At 43.5% G+C, this 17,531-nt stretch overlaps 3 protein-coding genes across 7 annotated transcripts in view; 1 reads left to right on the top strand and 2 right to left on the bottom strand.

Annotated features, from left to right (window-relative positions):
- Positions 1-216: 216 nt before the first annotated feature.
- Positions 217-9,291, bottom strand: usp49 (ubiquitin specific peptidase 49). Of its 2 annotated transcripts, none has more exons than XM_049584997.1 (7): positions 9,011-9,291; positions 6,330-6,452; positions 4,739-6,219; positions 4,184-4,391; positions 3,382-3,490; positions 1,964-2,169; positions 217-1,886 (listed from the first exon to the last, which is right to left on the bottom strand). In XM_049584997.1, the coding sequence occupies exons 3-7, from the start codon at positions 6,152-6,154 to the stop codon at positions 1,783-1,785; spliced, it is 2,043 nt and encodes a 680-aa protein (XP_049440954.1). In that variant the 5' UTR covers positions 6,155-6,219; positions 6,330-6,452; positions 9,011-9,291; the 3' UTR covers positions 217-1,782. The 2 variants fall into 2 exon arrangements, with proteins under 2 accessions (XP_049440954.1, XP_049440955.1); XM_049584998.1 differs by lacking the exon at positions 9,011-9,291 and adding an exon at positions 8,096-8,933.
- A 1,024-nt stretch (positions 9,292-10,315) lies between these two features.
- med20 (mediator complex subunit 20) overlaps positions 10,316-17,531 on the bottom strand; it is a 12,570-nt gene continuing 5,354 nt past the window's right edge. The window contains exons 1-4 of one of the 3 annotated variants that reach the window (XM_049604197.1): positions 13,136-13,164; positions 12,695-12,837; positions 10,940-11,193; positions 10,323-10,855 (exon numbers count right to left, since the gene is read on the bottom strand). In XM_049604197.1, coding sequence (XP_049460154.1) covers positions 10,634-10,855; positions 10,940-11,193; positions 12,695-12,837; positions 13,136-13,149 — 633 coding nt within the window. In that variant the 5' untranslated portion in view covers positions 13,150-13,164 and the 3' untranslated portion in view covers positions 10,323-10,633. Of the gene's footprint in view, positions 10,856-10,939; positions 11,194-12,694; positions 12,838-13,135; positions 13,165-17,531 lie in introns of those variants that run through there. The other 2 variants (XM_049604130.1, XM_049604043.1) reach the window with 2 other exon arrangements.
- bysl (bystin-like) overlaps positions 13,380-17,531 on the top strand; it is a 7,165-nt gene continuing 3,013 nt past the window's right edge. Inside the window, exons 1-5 of one of the 2 annotated variants that reach the window (XM_049603719.1) lie at positions 13,380-13,788; positions 15,877-16,033; positions 16,161-16,299; positions 16,419-16,552; positions 16,655-16,815. In XM_049603719.1, the coding sequence (XP_049459676.1) occupies positions 13,524-13,788; positions 15,877-16,033; positions 16,161-16,299; positions 16,419-16,552; positions 16,655-16,815 (856 nt within the window). In that variant the 5' untranslated portion in view covers positions 13,380-13,523. Of the gene's footprint in view, positions 13,801-15,876; positions 16,034-16,160; positions 16,300-16,418; positions 16,553-16,654; positions 16,816-17,531 lie in introns of both variants that reach the window. The other variant, XM_049603633.1, reaches the window with a different exon arrangement.

The raw sequence follows: 17,531 nt of genomic DNA, 5'->3' as shown, positions 1-17,531 counted from the left end.
AAAATTTTCTGGCAGAGGACCCCTGAACCCCCAGTTTGGTATAATTCTAAGATATAGACCAAATCACAGTGTTAAAAATCAAGTGTGTTTGTTTTTTTTTTACAAACTTAATATGTTTGCGAGTCATTTGCGGTCCATTCAAAGCGGACCCTCAACCCACCAGCTGGTAACCACTGCTCTACTTTTCACTCTAAAATGAATACAACAAAAGAAACGTTTCAAATTTGTTTTGTCTTTTTAATAATTACCGTCAGGCAAAACCCATATGACCATTACATTTATGACAGGTATTCTTACAGTACAAGACAGAACTCAAGGGGATCAGAGCCGGTGGCATGGCCACACCTGACCACTAAAAAGTAAGACATTCATCGTCATTAGATTGTTCCAACTTTTACATAGAGTTCACAAATGTATCTTGCGTTCGACTCGTATCAAACACAACAGTTTTTCTTGATTACCTAGCAAATTCTAAAGACCTTGATAGAAACAGCAGAGTAGAAAAAAACGTTGTATAACAAGCAGAAGAATTCCTGATTTTATCTCAATTTCCTGTCAAGATGCAAGATGTACAATATATTGCTTTCAGGTGCTCAACTCAAAATGGGTACCCCAACACATTCTTCTGTATCGCTGTCTGCCCTTTCACTCGCTTTCCATCTCCTGCAAGTAAATCACAGGAGCAGTGTCTCTGACCCGGGCTCAGACTACTCTAACCGTTACACCACAGGGGGAGCTGCCATTTAAACAAGATACAGGAGCTAAAAGATGAACAATCACAAAGATAGGACCAACAATATTAGCCCCTCCTCAAAAGTGCAGCTTTCCGTCACTCATCGTCGATCAAGTGTTTTCGTGAAAGTGAAACATAGAATGACTACAAAAGAAACTAAAACAAAAACTATTCCTGTTCACTGAGAGTGCAGGCCGGACGTCCCGAGCCTCGAGCCTAAGACACAGTATCCAGTCACAGCAGTACAGTTGAGGAGAGGACATGATGACGTACAAATGACACAGGGATGAGTATTAAAAGTTTCCATAACTGACATTTCACGATAATCAAAAAAGCTGAACAGGAGGCGACACAGAGTCTGGACTTCAGTCGCTGGATTCATTTCATTCAAGTGGAACTACACAATGATGTTGGAAGATGTACCTCTTATAATATGTAGTGCACTGCCAATCAGATGTACAGTCATATATAAGATGCACATTAACAACATTAATGTGATAAAAATGCTCTAAAATCCAGACTCTGTGTCACCTTTGAATGTAAAATGCTGTTTCAGGAGAGCGCCTGGTTGGTTCCAGACTCAACAGACATGAGCCTGATTGTTTTTAAAAACACGGACACACATCTTGGTGTTCAGCAGGACGGAGGCGGACCTGCTCCCACAGTCTTCAGGCCATTAACCGATATGCTGGTCCCACAGGCTGAGAAACCCGTGGCCTCATTTATGAAAAGGTTTTTCTTTTTGTGAAATCAAACATAATCCAAATCCATCCGTGACAACACTTTAATCAAAATTATTTTCTTTAAATTTACCTTGGCAACATTACAGTGTGTGTACCTTCATTATCGTCCCTCTCATCTGGATTATGCTGCTAAAATTTTCACCTCGACTCATGATTGTGGCTGTCCTACTGCCCCCGTTGCCATCTTTTTTTAGTAAATCATTTCAAACTGATTGTTTTAATGACATCTGGGAAAACATTGGAGAACGTTTTCATAAATGCAGCCGTTAGTTGCCACATACAGGTCGACATCACAGCGAGAGGTACCTAGGCAGACCTCTGGGTATAGAAGAGAATATAGGCCTGAGTGTTGCACACTTCCTCCACGCTGCAAACCTTCATCTCAGAGTCATTACAGTGGACCCAGAAACCTGAGGATGCAAAGACAAAGGTTAACGAACGAACAACAGGACGTCACAGATTGATCTGAATTGATCGGCGTCCTCACCTCCTTCTGTATTGTAGCAGTATGCGGTGTAGTGCCCTGAGCCAAAGCCTTTACCATGATGCATAACAACAGCAGACAGATCGTAGGTGTAGCCTCCTCTGTGGACAGAGTGACCTGAGCCTGTGCAGCAGTATGGTTTGATGTTCAGAATCTGGTCAAAGGCCACATGGACGCCGATTTTCTCCCTATGGTTCCGCCCCGACCATCTGCCGTACAACAGGGACAAATTAGCCTCACAAGGACTAGGAGCATGTTTACATCTGGTATTAACATGCGTCTTGGGTGATGCGATCACATGTGGACCACTCTAAGTCTGTCTGTTGACACCTGGGGTTTCATTTATACAACAATGCTTAAGCTCCACCCTAAAGATGTACGTACAGAAAAAAGCCAAAAATCGTGTGCGCTTTCTGTGCAGAGTTTGCATGTTCTCCCAGTGTCAGCGTGGGTTTCCTCTGGGTGCTCTGGCTTCCTCCCACAGTCCAAAGACATGCAAGTTAATTGGTGACTCTAAATTGACCATAGTGTGAATGGTTGTTTGTCTCTATGTGTCAGCCCTGTGATAGTCTGGTGACCTGTCCAGGGTGTACCCTGCCTCTCGCCCAATGTCAGCTGGGATAGGCTCCAGCCTCCCTGCGACCCTCAAGAGGATGAAGCGGTTAGAAGATGAATGAATGAATGAATGAATGAGTAAACTCTGCAGCATGCAGCATATTGATTTGCAGCCTGTCCTTGTCCTGCTCTCATTCTCTCCATTTATCATGAGACAAGAGCCGCCAGGAGACTACTGTTGCAGGAGGGTCAGCTCCGTCCAATGGCTGCACACGCACATTAACAGGGCTAACTGTTAACATCACACAACTAATGTTACATAACTGCTATTAACGGGTTTAACAACAGAGCTGAGCTGTATTGGTGATGGCGGGAGTTTGTTGGGACTGTTTAACAGCTGCTGTTGTATTAGCTCGTGCTGACTAACTGTTCGCCGGGAGGAGAGTGACTCCTGAGACGTTCCTGCAGCTCTGTGTCTGTCTAACGGCGGAGCTTCAGATAAGCAAGGATGTCAGCTGAGATGGCAGTCGTTCAGTGTGGCCCAGAACACATTAACGTTCACACTGCTGAAAGACTGTGGCCATATGCGGCCCCGACCACTGAATGGTCTGAGCAACTGGATTTCAAGACGTACTTAGAGCTGTGCAGTTGTGATCTGATCACCCAGGACACGTTAGTACCAGGTGTAAACACGACCTTACAAACATTATGACGAACATAAATGCTCTTGTACTCAAACATTCTGATTTCAGCTACAAAAAAAAAAAAAATAAAAAAAATAAACAAGTCTGGGTCCCTTAAACTGTTTTTAAGTTATTGGATTTGCAGTAAACCTGATAAGGAAATCAGTCTGTAGAGAAACTTGCCTGAAGCGTTTGAGGTGCAGCCGTAGAACCTGAGGTAAACGGTAGATCAGAAGCTGCTTACGTGCCTCTGACAGAACTAAGGGTTTGTGGGATGATTTCCGTCTTCTTTCTGACAAAGCATGAAACAAGGAGCTGGTTAATAAATCTGCAAATCAGTTCAAATTCACATCACTGACATGAGGCTTTGTTTTAGTGCAGAGGTGCCACACTTGCTTACTATTAACAGGCTTTACAAACAGATAAACATTCTGTGGCGCTTCCTGAAGGGCTGCTTTCCTAGTTGTAAAGTCACAGCCTCCTGTCAACAGTGAGCTAACACTCCTCACTCCATCAGTGAGTCATTGTCCTCGGTCACTTGGTCACGAGAGTGTGTGCTGGCACACTGCTGATGGCGCGGCCTGTCAATCAAAACTGAATTCATTTTCAACTATGAAAACTATGTTGTGCATTTACTCATTTACATAAAAGTTTTTTATTTAAATACATGCCATTCAAACTAAATTTCTCCAGGCACCAGTGTCCTCTGCAGTCCAATTTCCAATTTCCTTTTGTGACGGAATTTTATTTGCACAAGTATGTGTAACAGAGCATTATTAACAAAGCTGCTTGTCAGACATGGATTTTGCTCAATTGGTATGCAAAGCTTAAAAGACAGAATCAGGTTTTAAAATCAAACGCTACATGCATTAAATTATGTTAAATTGTCCAATTACCCAACTCAAGCTGTAGGTTTTTTTTTTTTTGTTTTTTTTTAAATAAACCTGCTGCCTTTGCTTTGAATGGTATGAAACATTATACTCACTGTTGCAGTGGTTGCAGGCGTAAATGCTGCCTTCGAGAGCCTCCATTTCCGTAAACTTGGACAGCATCTCAGTGAGGGTGCAGCTGCGCTGGTAAGCTGTGGAGCCTGAGCCTTTGTCTATGCTGTGGTATCGCTCTGGAAACTCCAAAGACAAATCCCAGAACGGCTCAACCGTGTTAGACTTGTGCTTACAGGACAGACACGTCACCTAAAAAAAACACACACACAGCGAGGAGAGAAGAAGAGGTGAGGACTCCAGTGGTAAGAATTTGTGATGTCTATTGATGACACCAAGTCTTAATCTTAATTTTAGACATTAAATGAATCTCTAAAGACAACACATTGAGATAAAACATCACAAAATATCTGAGTATTAGAGTGTTTTAAAAATTGATCACTGTTTTAGGGAGAGAATTAATTAATATTATTAGCAAATATATCACAAAGGAACACTTTTTTGCCCTCACTCTTTCACTGTTAAGAGTTTAAAGGCAGGTTTGGGACACAGTAATCATACTATGAAGTGTTTATATGAGCCTATATCTGATGTCTCACCTGGCTGAGTAGCTGCCCATGAAATATGGTGTTGAGAACCTTTAGCACTTGCTTGGACAGTTTCCTCTTTGTGATGGGGATAACTATCCTGCGTTTGGACCCCTCTGTGTCCAGCTCCTGCTGCACCTTGTCCAGCAGCTCACACAAGAACTCCTGGGCGTCCTGCTGGTCGTACCCACGAAAAGCTGGGATGAGGTTCCACACGGAGTGCAGCATGGCGAATGGAGACACTAAAGACCACCGGCCTGACCACATGACCCTGAAAAGTGTATGTAACTCATGGCAAAGAGACATCTGCTGGCGGGTGGAGCAGCGAGGCTCCTTGGGCTGGACCAACTCTGAAGCCTGTGGGGCAGGTGGGACACTTTCTTTTTTACCCATGGGCAAATTCCAACTGCCCGCCTTCCCCATGCGTCCAAGAGGGCATCCTGACAGTGCTGTGTTCCCACTGCTGACTACACCTCCTGTCACACCCTTCACCCCCTGGGAGTGATTGGTCTTGGCCAGCAGCTCCTCAGTCTCACACAGGTCCAAAGTGAGAAAACACTCCCTGAATTTCTGCAGGTGGCTCAGCACTTGCAATATAGAGTTCATGTAGCACGTGTTCCCCAAATTGCGCAGACCAGTGACACCTGGAGCCAGTCTCCGGCGGGTTACCGCGTGTGTGGAGTAGTACCTCCTCAGTTTGGCAGCTCTGCCATTCTGAGGAGCCTTACGGGACAGGGTTAGAAGGGAAGGCTTCTTGGGAGGAGGTGGAGGAGGAGGTAGGCGTTCTGGAGGGTCGCGAAATTTGCGAGGAATGAGTGTGATGGTTGAACGTGGCGCCTGAGTAAGAAGCCTAGCACTCTTTCTGGGAGGGACGTTGCCAAGCTCTTCCATTAGTCTCCTTTTAACCTCTTTCTTTTGTCTTCTAGCTTCCTCAAGTTTCTCTTTACGCTCAGTCTGCAGCTCCTGATGTTTACCCATCCACGTCCGAAGCATCTTCCCAAGAAGTGCTCTCCTCCTGTGACGCAAGGCCAGCTGCATGGCAGGCTGTGGCCCACCTTCCCCAACCCAGGGAGCGCAGTCCCCCCCAGTCGAGGAGCGTAGTGAGCGTCTACCTGGGCTGCGAACGGTAGAGAGCGCCCCTCTGAGAAGTTTGAGGTCTCCCTCTGCGTTATCATTGAGTACATAGTCTCCACAGGCAAAACAGAAGACATCCAGCTCACGCACCTCCATAGCCAGTGGGTGGTGTGACTCCTGAAAGTGTTTGAGTGAGTGCTCCTCCATGAAACGTCCACAGGCCACGTGGGAGCACTTGAGGCAGGCCCACACCGAATCGGTGGTGCTGCAGTCCACACAGTGCCATTTTTGTGGATTGAGGATGGAATGGTCGTGGCCCAGACGAAGGCGTCCCACGTGCTTACAGCGATCCATCTCTCCCCATACACATGTGGCCTCAGTGATAGGACACACGTCCTGTAACCAAGCAGCAACTCATTCTGAGGTGAGATTCACAGAAAAAAAAGTGAGATTAGAAATAATCTAATTATTGTTCACACACAGGCTGTACTGTACAGAAAAATGACATAAATTGAAAAGGTTTACTCACTATGAAAGCAGTTTGCTTTATCAGGTTTGAGACAATACATCACAACATCTGCAGAGAACTCAACAGCAACGTTCGGCTTGATCACCCATGTCCACCATCACCACTGTCACCGACAGAAACATTCTGAGAAACAGGGATGAAATCAAATTAATAGTGCATAGTTGCATCAAGACTCTGATTAATTAAACCAAAGCTGCATCTTATCTCTAACAAATTTCAATGAAATAGCGAGACCAAAACTAGGAACACCAATAACTACAAACTAACAATTTACAAACAAGACATTTCCTATGAGGTTTGGTCACCACAAAACAACCTCTCTCCACCTCAACAATACCCAGCATTTAAGAAGTATCCAAACACTTTAAAGGTCTAGTTTATGGAATTTAGTGGCATCTAGGGGCTGAGGTTGCAGACTGCACCCAACTAAAACTTTCCCTATGTGCAAAAAAGCTACAGGCTCTATCTAGAGCCAGTGCTAGGTTTGTCCATTCTGGGCTACTGTAGATAGAAACAACATGGTGAACACTGTGGAAGAGACCTGCCCCACATGTAGACATAAATGACTCATTCTAAGGTAATAAAAGACAGGTGATTATACACAAAAGAAAACCCTAGATTATATTCAATTTTTGCTGATATTTCCCTCGCATGCCGGTTTCACACTACACAACATTTTTGTGTGTTCAGTCACTATGTCAAATTAGGTGGTTGTGGGGTCATAAAATCATGCCGTAACCTGGACGACGTGTCCTCGCTTGACGCTAATGGCAGTACTCAGCAGGTTGCTCAAGTGCCTCTGCTGTAAAATGCCATTATTTTTTTTGCCTTTTTACTCAGATAGCTGTGTTCCTAAAGTGACTGCTGTGACCAGAGAAGTGGTGAACAATATAAAGAAAATCAAACATGCTAGACTTTCTGCCCCAGACACAGCATTTGTTGTCATCTACTAGGACACACTACATGTGATGCAACGATGGATTATCTCATACAACACTCATTGTCGTTCAGCTGACATCGTCCAACGCTGTTGGACTAGGCTACTGGGCTATAATCGGGCTGATATGGTGTAGTGTGAACCTGGCATTAATCTTACACACTGGACTTTTAAAGGATCCGTTAGTTTGAGATAATATTAGATCCTTTACGGCAGTGAAAACATGGGGTTTCTAATGTGAACGAAAAGTTTTGAAAATGTCCTGTTTGCAAACATTTAATAATCATTACAATTAATTTTAAAATGTACAAGATCCTGAGAACTGACTGCAAACTTGGGATGTCACAGTTTGACTGTGATTTTGCGGTAATATGTAAAAAAGGATAAACACTGTGTGTAAAAACCACTTGATGAATGCGAGACTTGGCACAGACAAATCGTACGCTACCTTCCCTTTCTTGTGTGATTTTTATTAAAAGAGGTTTTTTTCTTCACGCCACAGTGAGCCTGTGCTGGGTAGTTTAGTAATTATATTGTGGGCCTGTAATGTCCATTGAGTCAGTGTATGTAAATCAGGCTAGATAAGTAAACTTGACCTGACAGTACCTTGGATAAACAGTATGGATCACTGACAACCTTTGACATTGAAATAAAGCAGAGTGCAGGTGTTATGTGGAAAATACAGTATATTTGTTATGTCGTTGTTATACATGTGCTAGTAATGATTCAGTCTGATGTTCATTAAAATATGCCCCTCTCATTGCAACATAATAAATGGTGCCTATTCCCATAGATAGAATATATAAAGCTTTTAAACTGTGAGACCTACAGGCACAGATGTTGACATGAGGGAGAATGGCTGTCTGTCCATTTAATTGTGGTTAATCCATGTAATTGTCTGCCTCACCGGAACCAGCGCTGTGCGACACCATCCTTTCTGCTTTTCTCTTTGTGTAAATCATGCACTACTTTTAAAACTACAATCTGCACGAAAAGGCACCGTTAACCTGCAAGCCGGTGCAACTGGTTTCTCGTCGGCTGCATACCCAAATCCTGCTATGTTGTGTTGTGCTATTGCCGCTGTGCTATTCAAGTGTCTATTAACGCATGAGCCGCTGATATTCACAAATGTTACAATAACCCATCTGTGTCGTTATGTGTCCGTGTTTTAAAGCCTGTCGCCCGGACCAGACTGGCTGGCTCTTCACGCCATGCTAAGCTACCCCACCATCACCATGTTCAGCCAGAACAAAGAGCAGTCAGAGAGCCACTCTCCAGGAACATCCACCAACTTTGTTGCTCTGAGGGAGCTCCGCGAGCCATAAGTTAGCTAACACCGCTAACCGCTAGCTACGGCGGCTCCGCTCGGGCTTAGCGGTGCCTAGCCTTTCGCTGTCTTACCTAATAATATACTTTGTTAAACACAGATAATTCGCTTGGCACCAAGTGGCTAACATTTATGATATTAGCTTGCCACGGTGGCTACCGCTAGCTACGCGGCTAACGCGTTTCCCGAGGACAATCGAAGTTAACCTAACGGTTGTTGTTGGTCGCTAACGTTAACTAAGTCTTAACACCGCACGGCTTAGCTCGCTAGCGAACTGCGCCGCTAACGGTTTAAAAACTCCCCGGTGACTTTCATCACAGAAAGCCGGTTAACGGAGCGCGCGTTAACGCCGGGGCCTCATCTGCGCTCGTTACTACATTTGTAACATCTGATAACGGAAAAGCTGGGTAACGTTACCATCGCCAACATCCATCCATCCGGTACACTCAGAGCTGGTTGTTGTCCTCCTCTCACAGATTGAACAACCCAACTCTCGATCCGAGCCCAGACCCTGCTGCTCTCATTGGACCGGGGCTGAGCGGCAGCCCGGCTCTCATTGGCGGAGCGGCTGAACAACAGGCAGCAGGATGGACCGTCCGTCCGTCCACCCACCGAGGCCACATGGAACAATAACCGAGGCTAGACCGCACACCGGGCACAGAGGACAACTGCACCCGAAGCCCCTGACCCCAATGTCCCCGAAAGCCCCGTGTTCACCATGTGTCAGCTGGTTCGTGGTAATCTGATAAAATGCATGAGGGGATGTGTAGCTCTAAAGCACAGTATTAGCTGGAGCTGGGGTTGGACTTCAAAATCCAGACTTGGGGCCTCTATGGCTGCAAATAATTGTGATTTGAGTTCACACAGGGTGAAACCAGTGCCAAGTAGTAAGTAGTAGTAGTAGCACCAGGCTGCTATTTGGAAAAATATGCACTGGGTGTGTAAAGCCCTCAGATTACCACCATTTATTGTAGTTTTTACTTGATGACTCATTCTGACAGTATGTGTGACATGAAACTTTCAGATGCATTATTCAGTACTTTGTAGACACATCATACAAGTCATCTTGTGTGTTTCTGCACAGATATTTTAAATTAATAATACTTTCTTTCCTGCTAATCCTCACTACAGGACACTTTAAACTGTCAAGCACCAGAGGCTGAGGAAATATTTACATCCTTCAGTTGCAGTAGCAGTAAGACAATGTAAACATACTTTGCTATAAGCCTTATTATTGATGTGTAAGAATAAAAGCAGCATTTTAAACTTTCTTCAATTTCTAAAACTACATGTGCATTCACAAACTTGACTTCATTGACATCTTACTCTTTCTTTTTCACGGACACATTTTGACATGTCACAGCAGGAAAAGCTCTGGAATGAATAATAAAATTCACATTTATTTAATTCCATTTAGCTGCTGTCATAGTTCACCGGGACACTTGAATAGAGCAGAGCCCCTGTTAAAGTTATTAGCAGCACCTCTGTATTGTGCATGCTGCTCACTAGTATGGCTTAAGAGGCAATTTAACCTGAATGGAGACCTGAGTCATTCATGTTACCTGCACTTTAATAAACTTATAAATCAAAATCTCTCCCATGAAAAAGTTGATTGAATGTATACCATTGGGGGATTGAGATGTGCAGGTCACCGCAGAGGCACACAAGAGATGTCCTTGTGCATACTTCAATACAGCTCTTCTGTTTAAAACTTCCATTTATTAATTAAACAAAGGCCTTTAGTCACCAGCTGAAGATGTCTCTCCAGAAGAGGTTACAACCCCATCAAGAGGACATTTGAAGTTTGTGTGTATGATTTTAAAAGGAAAATCACAGCTTATGTTCTCCATTAAGTCTCTTTAATTCAAAATTCTTTCATCAAATAGTGAGGTGTAATGCAATGTGGAGGCTCCACAAATGGGAATAAAAAAACACAGGCTTTGAAAAATGCCAGGATAACATGCTGCTCCATAGGACCAGAAGTAAAGCAACAACAACACAAACATAAACAAAATAGTTCTTTCCATTGCCACTGACAACTCAACGCACGTTACTTCCTGGGATTTGCAGTTTACGGAGTTTGTTGAACAACTCCAGGTACTGAGTCATGGTGTCAACGCAGTCTGATGGAGCGAAGAGTCCTTCAGGCTTGGCAGCAAACACCGACGGCAGTTCAGGGACGCTGGGGCCAAGGAAGGACTGCATGAACTCCTTGATGAGATTCCAGCAGTCCCCTGGAACCACACAGGGACAGTACTCCACCTGAGGAGGTACACAAAGAGTTAAAGCAGTCACAGTGGGACACAGTCATGTTTCCACTCTGACAATATTCATTTAACTACATACCTCCACTGATATCCCTCTGGCACTGGAGCTCATCGTCACAGTACCAACTTTTATCAAGAAGTCACAGTAACGATATCTAGAACCACGACACTCCACCTTGTGGCCCTTGGCATTTTGGAAGTGACTCTTTAGCTTCACCATGAGAACGTCAAAGTTTGCGTCGGCTATCAGGCAGGGTCCGCCTTCAAACAGAGCCATGCAGCTCAATGGTGTTTCAGAGTTGTGCATCACATATAAGAGCTTGGAGGGCTGACCTGTAACAGATGAAATATCAAGTAAAGAAGTTTATTCAAGGACTGCTCTTATGCACAGTCTTGAAGTATTAATGCTTAACTAAATACTTACTAGATACTTTATAATATAATTTGTACATGTTGTAATTTGTATTTTTTTGTTCCATCACATTTATCTGTTCGATCACACCGAGATGAAACGCTAGAAACGCGATGCGAGTAAAACCATTGTTTTCCTATGATACGGCGCGTCTGACCGGCGTTCAAGCGTCTTTTTAGACGGCCGTTTTTCCAGCGTCTCATTTCTGTGTGATCACCCCCTTAATCAGAGCAGTTGCTTACAGGATAATGCTTTCCATGCAAAAAATACAAAATCGGAGTGCAAAATTAACCTTTCTGTCCACAGGCCAAAAGGCTAGTGAATGTTTAAATTTTACCAACCACTCAATAGATAACAATTGTTTTTTGGGGGGCTGGTGAGTGAGGGAAATCTACAAGCCACATGCATATTTGCCAGCATTTGGCTGGTAGATGGTGCTAAATTTTGTACCCTGCAACTAACTAAACTAAAAATATGATGAACTGTTGCCGTTCAAAGCAGTCCAAAGCTGCCAAAGTGCATGTTAATACTTGTTATACTAATATATGCCTAAAATATAATACAGTGAAAAACATTCTTTTACCATTTCTTACAAATATATGTTGTCAGTGTTAAACTCTTGAATGCAGGATGTTCACAGGAGTATTTCCCTTTGGTGTTCATATTAGCACTCTATCTAACATTTGTATCATCCTCTGTGGCTCTGGAGGGGGCTTCTTTGAGGAAAAATAACCCTGATGATGTCCTCAAGGTCATTTATGCTTGGGCGTGAGACAGATGTTGTAATGCAAACCCTGAATTACAAAATGACAACATGGACTTTGAAAGATGTAAGACTTTATCACACCAGGAGGATCTAAAGCATTAGTTCCCAACTGGTCCAGATTTTTCCTTCCGTCATAGGTTCAAGGTCCACATAGTTTGGTACAGTGCCTCACTTCCATTTGGCCATATTGTTGAACTAGTGTGCTGTCTCTGTTGAGTAGGAGTCCGTCAGTCACTCACTCTACAGCTGGAAACAGCGCTTCAAATAAAAGCTCTGTAGTGGAAATTCACTGTACTTCAAAATAAAGTGTGTTTTTTACTAAACTGACATGTTTGCAAGTCACTTGCGGTCCATTCAGAATGGACCCGCAATCCACTTTTGGACCACGACCCATCAGTTGGGAACCACTGGTTTAAAGAATGTCGCAACTGAGTGGCATTATGAGAAATGTAGGATTAAGGTATTTTGGAGCAATGTCATGGACTCAAAGTCAGGATGCCCTTGCCTAAGCTGCTTGGACTTTATTGAAGTGCAAAACCAAACTGCAGGAGTATCTCCTATCCATCCTATGATGAGGGTCTAATGCTCTTAGACTCTCTATCAGAACTATTAGGCTAAATATGATGCTCCAAAAAGGGAAGAGAATTCAATATTACCGCTGACATTTGTTGCATGATATGTCTCGCAGTCTACACAGAAGCTGCCCTGCTTCACAGCACCCAGCTGCTCCAGCTTCTTGTGCAGGATATCCACTGTCTGCTGCACACTCTTCCCCTCCGCCACAGGCACCTGGCACACACTGCGGGAAAAACAAAGCATCACATCACGTTAGCAATCACTAGCATAATCTGTAAGGCAAGACGGAGAAGCCGAGTAAAACCTGCTTTTTAACTGTCATGTGTATGAAAGGTGGTAACTACTCACTATTTTGCAAAGCATCGCGTGAATAAGTGATGGAGCGCTGCTTAGTAACAAAATATATCTGCGATGTCTGAGGCGAGATACTGAAGACGGATATATATATAAATTATAATAATAACGTTACAAACAACACAAAAACTCTAGATATAGATAAAACCATAAAGTAATCATCTCACCAAGTGACACCCATTGATATTTTGCCTCCAATTGTTTTCTTGGCTTTCGGTTGACTACTTCCGGGTGGAAAGTGAGACTTCCGGTAAAGTTAAAGTAGAATATTTAATATGTTAAACAGCCAAAAAACATTCTGGGCAATTAATGGTGCTGGATATTCACATTGCACCGATATTCCAACAGTTTAATGGCAACAGAAACATTACTCTACCTCCATACGAGGTTTAAAAGGTTCTTTGGCGTGACGTAAATTACGTCACTTCCCTTCTGTAATGGACATCCGCACGTGTTGAACAAGTGTTTACAGTGCTTGTTATTTCTTGGCTTTGGGTGGCACATGCCAACAAAAAACACAAGTATTGTCGCTACATCTTCTGTGAAACTACCGCGATGCCGAAAGTGAAGAAGTCCAGAGGCGGAGGTGGAGAGACGAGCGGGGCAGCGGTGGCGCTGGCTGACCAGATCCTGCAGGCGGACACGGTGCGTGCCCGAGGCCGAGTCAAGAACAGAGACAGCCGGGCAGAAAACGAAGACAAGTACGTAGACGAGCGTCTGTCGCGGAAGATCTTACAACAGGCCCGAATTCAACAAGAGGAGCTTCAGACCGAATATGGCCTGGCACCAGAGAAGAAGAAAACACCAGTCACTGTTCTCGGTAATGTTGGAGGTCTGTCCTCCTCAATGTGAACTGTTTCCATGTCATTTAAAAAGTTAACTCTTACATGAAATGCAGTACATTGACACATATATGATTGGAGTCTGGTATAATAGGAGTAGTCTACTCTAAGTGTCCATATTGGCACAGTTACTGATAATTAAGTTAACGGCAAAGTTCACACTCCAGTGAGTAATTTGTAGTCCTATATGTTCAGCAGTAAAGGTCCCATACCATGCGTCAGTGAACAGTAACGCAAACCATCACAAAATTTCTGCTAAAGAGCTCAATTGTCAAAGAACAACAGTCTTACCTTATGCAATGAGTTTGTTTTGACCTAAGTCCATCTTGACTTTAGCCCTTTTGTTTACTTTCCTCACTTCCATTTCTCTTCTCGTGCACTGAGCCGAACTGCCAATCAGTGATTTCATTTGCCGACAGGAGGGCTGTGACAGTATGCCTGGGTTTTCACTCCTTGTGATGCACTCTCTGCGGCGGTTTTCCTCCCCAACGATGGTAGCACCGAATCCCATTCTGTGCAGCAAAATGATTCCACCTCCGTAGGAATATGTTAGCTAGCCCCGCAGCTACACCACCAGTCCTCCCCTGACCTCCGTCTCCCCTCGGCCTGTTGCTACTCCGCCGCTCCTACTCCGGAGGATTCAGCCTCTCTTCTCGCCCGCTCAGCATCCAACACCTGGGAGTTCCTCATGTGTATGCTCCGGCTCAAACAGGTATGGCTCTGGGTCTGTGTCCGCTACAAGAAACTCCTCAAAATCGTGCTCAAAGTCGTTCTTTGCAGCTACTATAGTCCGGAGATATCGCTAGGCTAAATAAACAGCTGAGTTTTGTTTACAAGTTACATCTGTGCCTGCTCACCGGTGTATCCCTCTGCGGATCACAGCGCCGGCCGTACTGACCCCAATGCTAACCGCTGAGACCCAGCCACTGGACGTACAGACACAAAAACGATATCCATCATGTTTCTCAATATGAAAATGACAGCGAAAGGGGATAACTCCCAAATCGTCTGAGTATTCTTTTAACATTTGGCTTGGGAACCATATCCGCCGCCATGATGAATCAGCATCTTTTTTTTCTTTTTTTTTTTTGGTGCGGTGATGACCTCTTCAACGCGGTAGGCATCATGTGACCACGGTATTGCGGTGATGCGGTTATTGTCACAGCCCTAGCCGACAGGCTCTGCCAGTGCCATTTCAACATGCGTAATTGTCCGAAAAAGCTGTCAAGGGCCAATGGTGCGGGACACACCAGGCTGACTAGGGCGACAGACACTCAAAAGTATTGAGTATTACTTACTTTCACAATATGTATACAGCACCTTTATCTGCTTTACATTTTTTAAAAAAAACATGGAACTCTGACTTTATACAGCATAGGACCTTAAACTACACAGTAATTACAAAAAACCAATACATAGAATTGGTGTTGGAAACTTAAGTCTGACAGAAAGATTATAACTCAGGAAATATTTGATCAAGGTAAAACTTTGACACATCACACAAATCCATATTGTGTACATATGTTGAATATGTTAGATGTTAGTGTAAAGCTCCTCCAGATGATCGACTTAATCATGATTTAATCAAAGAGAATCACTTGACTAGAACAATAATAATACATTTTATTTGTAAAACACTTTTCAACACCCGAAGTGCCAAAAAAAGCCCACAACAACAAGTGTGACAGCCATGGATGGATTACTGATGGGGCTTACTGGGCACAGGCTCAGGGGTCCAAAGTTTCAGAGGCCCCCTTGAACTTCACTTGCAAAATGTCACCCAAATTTACCCGTACTGCCCAGTTTGACCTCAAAGAGTCTCAAAAAGACCAAAGAATACACAACATTTCCTAAAAGAGACACCAAATTACCACAAAGAGATACAAAACCACAACAATAACAACAACACAAAAGAGGCAAAATCACCACAAGGCTGTGTGTCTTGCTCTTCAGGCTGAACATTCCAGAGTCACGGGCCACTGCAGCAGGAGGCTGTGAATATGGGGACAGTGAAATGTGAGTGTACCTTTATTTTTGACCATCATTGTCTTGTACTGACATTTTAGGGCCTGACACTCAGGATGCAGACTCAGATGAGGAGTGGCCAGCACTGGGGCAAGCAGGTGCTGGTGACGGTGACGTTGTGTGTGACACCGAAGTCGTCGTTGACCCTGATGATGAGAAGGCCATGGAGATGTTCATGAATAAAAACCCTCCGATGAGGCAAGATGCAACATAATCCTGCTTCATCTTGAAACTAGCTGCAGAGATTTCATTTAAATGACACACACCATCAGCTCAGTTTCTACCGTGAATGCTCAGCTGTGATTTCTCTCTTTGTCATTTGCAGACGGACTTTAGCTGATATCATCATGGAGAAGATTACAGAGAAGCAGACTGAGGTCGGGACAGTGATGTCAGAAGTGTCAGGGCGTCCGATGCCTCAGCTCGACCCGAGGATAATAGAAGTGTACAGAGGTGTCAATAAGGTGAGTTACATCAGTTGTCTTCAAGTTAGAAAAGTTTCCATTTAGTTCCTGTATGTCAATGTGAAGATCTCCTCGTGAGAAGTTAAATGACCGTTATCATTTCTGTTCTTGTTCTTTAGGTTCTGTCAAGATATCGCAGTGGTAAATTACCAAAGGCTTTTAAAATTGTCCCAGCACTTGCAAACTGGGAGCAGGTTCTCTATTTGACAGAGCCTGAGACCTGGACAGCAGCCGCCATGTACCAAGCAACAAGGTGAGTCCCCAAATTGGTTTGGTTTTTGCCTTTACATTGAGCCATTAATCTTATTTACTACAGATGTTTCAACCTGGTACAATGTTTTTTTCTTTTTAATAGAATCTTCTCGTCCAATCTGAAAGAGCGAATGGCCCAGAGGTTTTACAACTTGGTGCTGCTGCCCCGAGTACGGGACGATATTGCGGAGTACAAGCGACTCAACTTTCATCTCTATAGTGCTCTGAAGAAGGCCTTGTTCAAACCAGGAGCATGGTTTAAAGGTGAGACCATTTCAACGAATACTTGGTTTTCTTTTTTACCGTGAGAAGAGAAAATTAATATTAGAGCTGCAACTATTGTCGATAAATCTGTCGCTGACTCTCTGTAGTGTGTAACCTGTTTGTGCCAGTCAGGGTGCACATCCTGATCATGTCCAGAGAGATTCTTCATTAACAGCAATCTGAATGTTGCTGAAAGATGCAAAGTAGATTGAAAATTCCAAATTTACTTTATGTTTTGTGTAAATTTTTATTAAACCGTTAAGTATTAAATTAATTAGTGCCACTCCTCCAGCTGTTATCAAGATTCTAAATTTCAATGGTAAATACATGTGTGATGTAGGAGAGGGCAAGCTGAGAGTAAAATATAATTGTGTTAAAGTAGAATACTTCCTAATATTTGCGGTCCTGTAAACAGAAGCCAACATGTTTGGCATTTCAAGTTATTGTTTCATTAAATGTCCAGTAAACACTGTGTTAAGCTCTGGTCACAAGTGACCCTTGGAAATAAAAAAGTGGGTAAAGTGAAAGAAAGAGAGGATTTGACAGCTTGTCGCAAAGAAGAAAATATAAGCTCTCTGGGACGTGTCACGTCTCTAATTTCAGCACTAAATTTAGAAATTTTATTCTGAGGACACTGTCGGAGGATTACTCGGTGTCCATAGGGTAAATAACACCATTGGTTCTGGAAGCTCAGAAATTAACACACTCAAATTTAA

The sequence above is a fragment of the Epinephelus fuscoguttatus genome, linkage group LG1 (assembly GCF_011397635.1).
Source record: "Epinephelus fuscoguttatus linkage group LG1, E.fuscoguttatus.final_Chr_v1".
NCBI lineage: Eukaryota > Metazoa > Chordata > Actinopteri > Perciformes > Serranidae > Epinephelus > Epinephelus fuscoguttatus.
The sequence above is the reverse complement of the archived record's forward strand: the minus strand, read 5'-3'. Positions and strand labels throughout refer to the sequence as shown.

What these genes read in the sequence shown, in the direction of transcription:
- usp49 (XM_049584997.1), bottom strand. Translation starts at nt 6,154, where the DNA reads ATGGATCGCTGTAAGCACGTGGGACGCCTTCGTCTGGGCCACGACCAT. An exon ending in CGCCTGCAACCACTGCAACA is followed by an intron (nt 3,491 to 4,183) that starts GTGAGTATAATG and finishes ATGCTTTGTCAG; the next exon opens with AAAGAAGACGGAAATCATCC. An exon ending in CTGCACCTCAAACGCTTCAG is followed by an intron (nt 2,170 to 3,381) that starts GCAAGTTTCTCT and finishes GTTGTACGGCAG; the next exon opens with ATGGTCGGGGCGGAACCATA.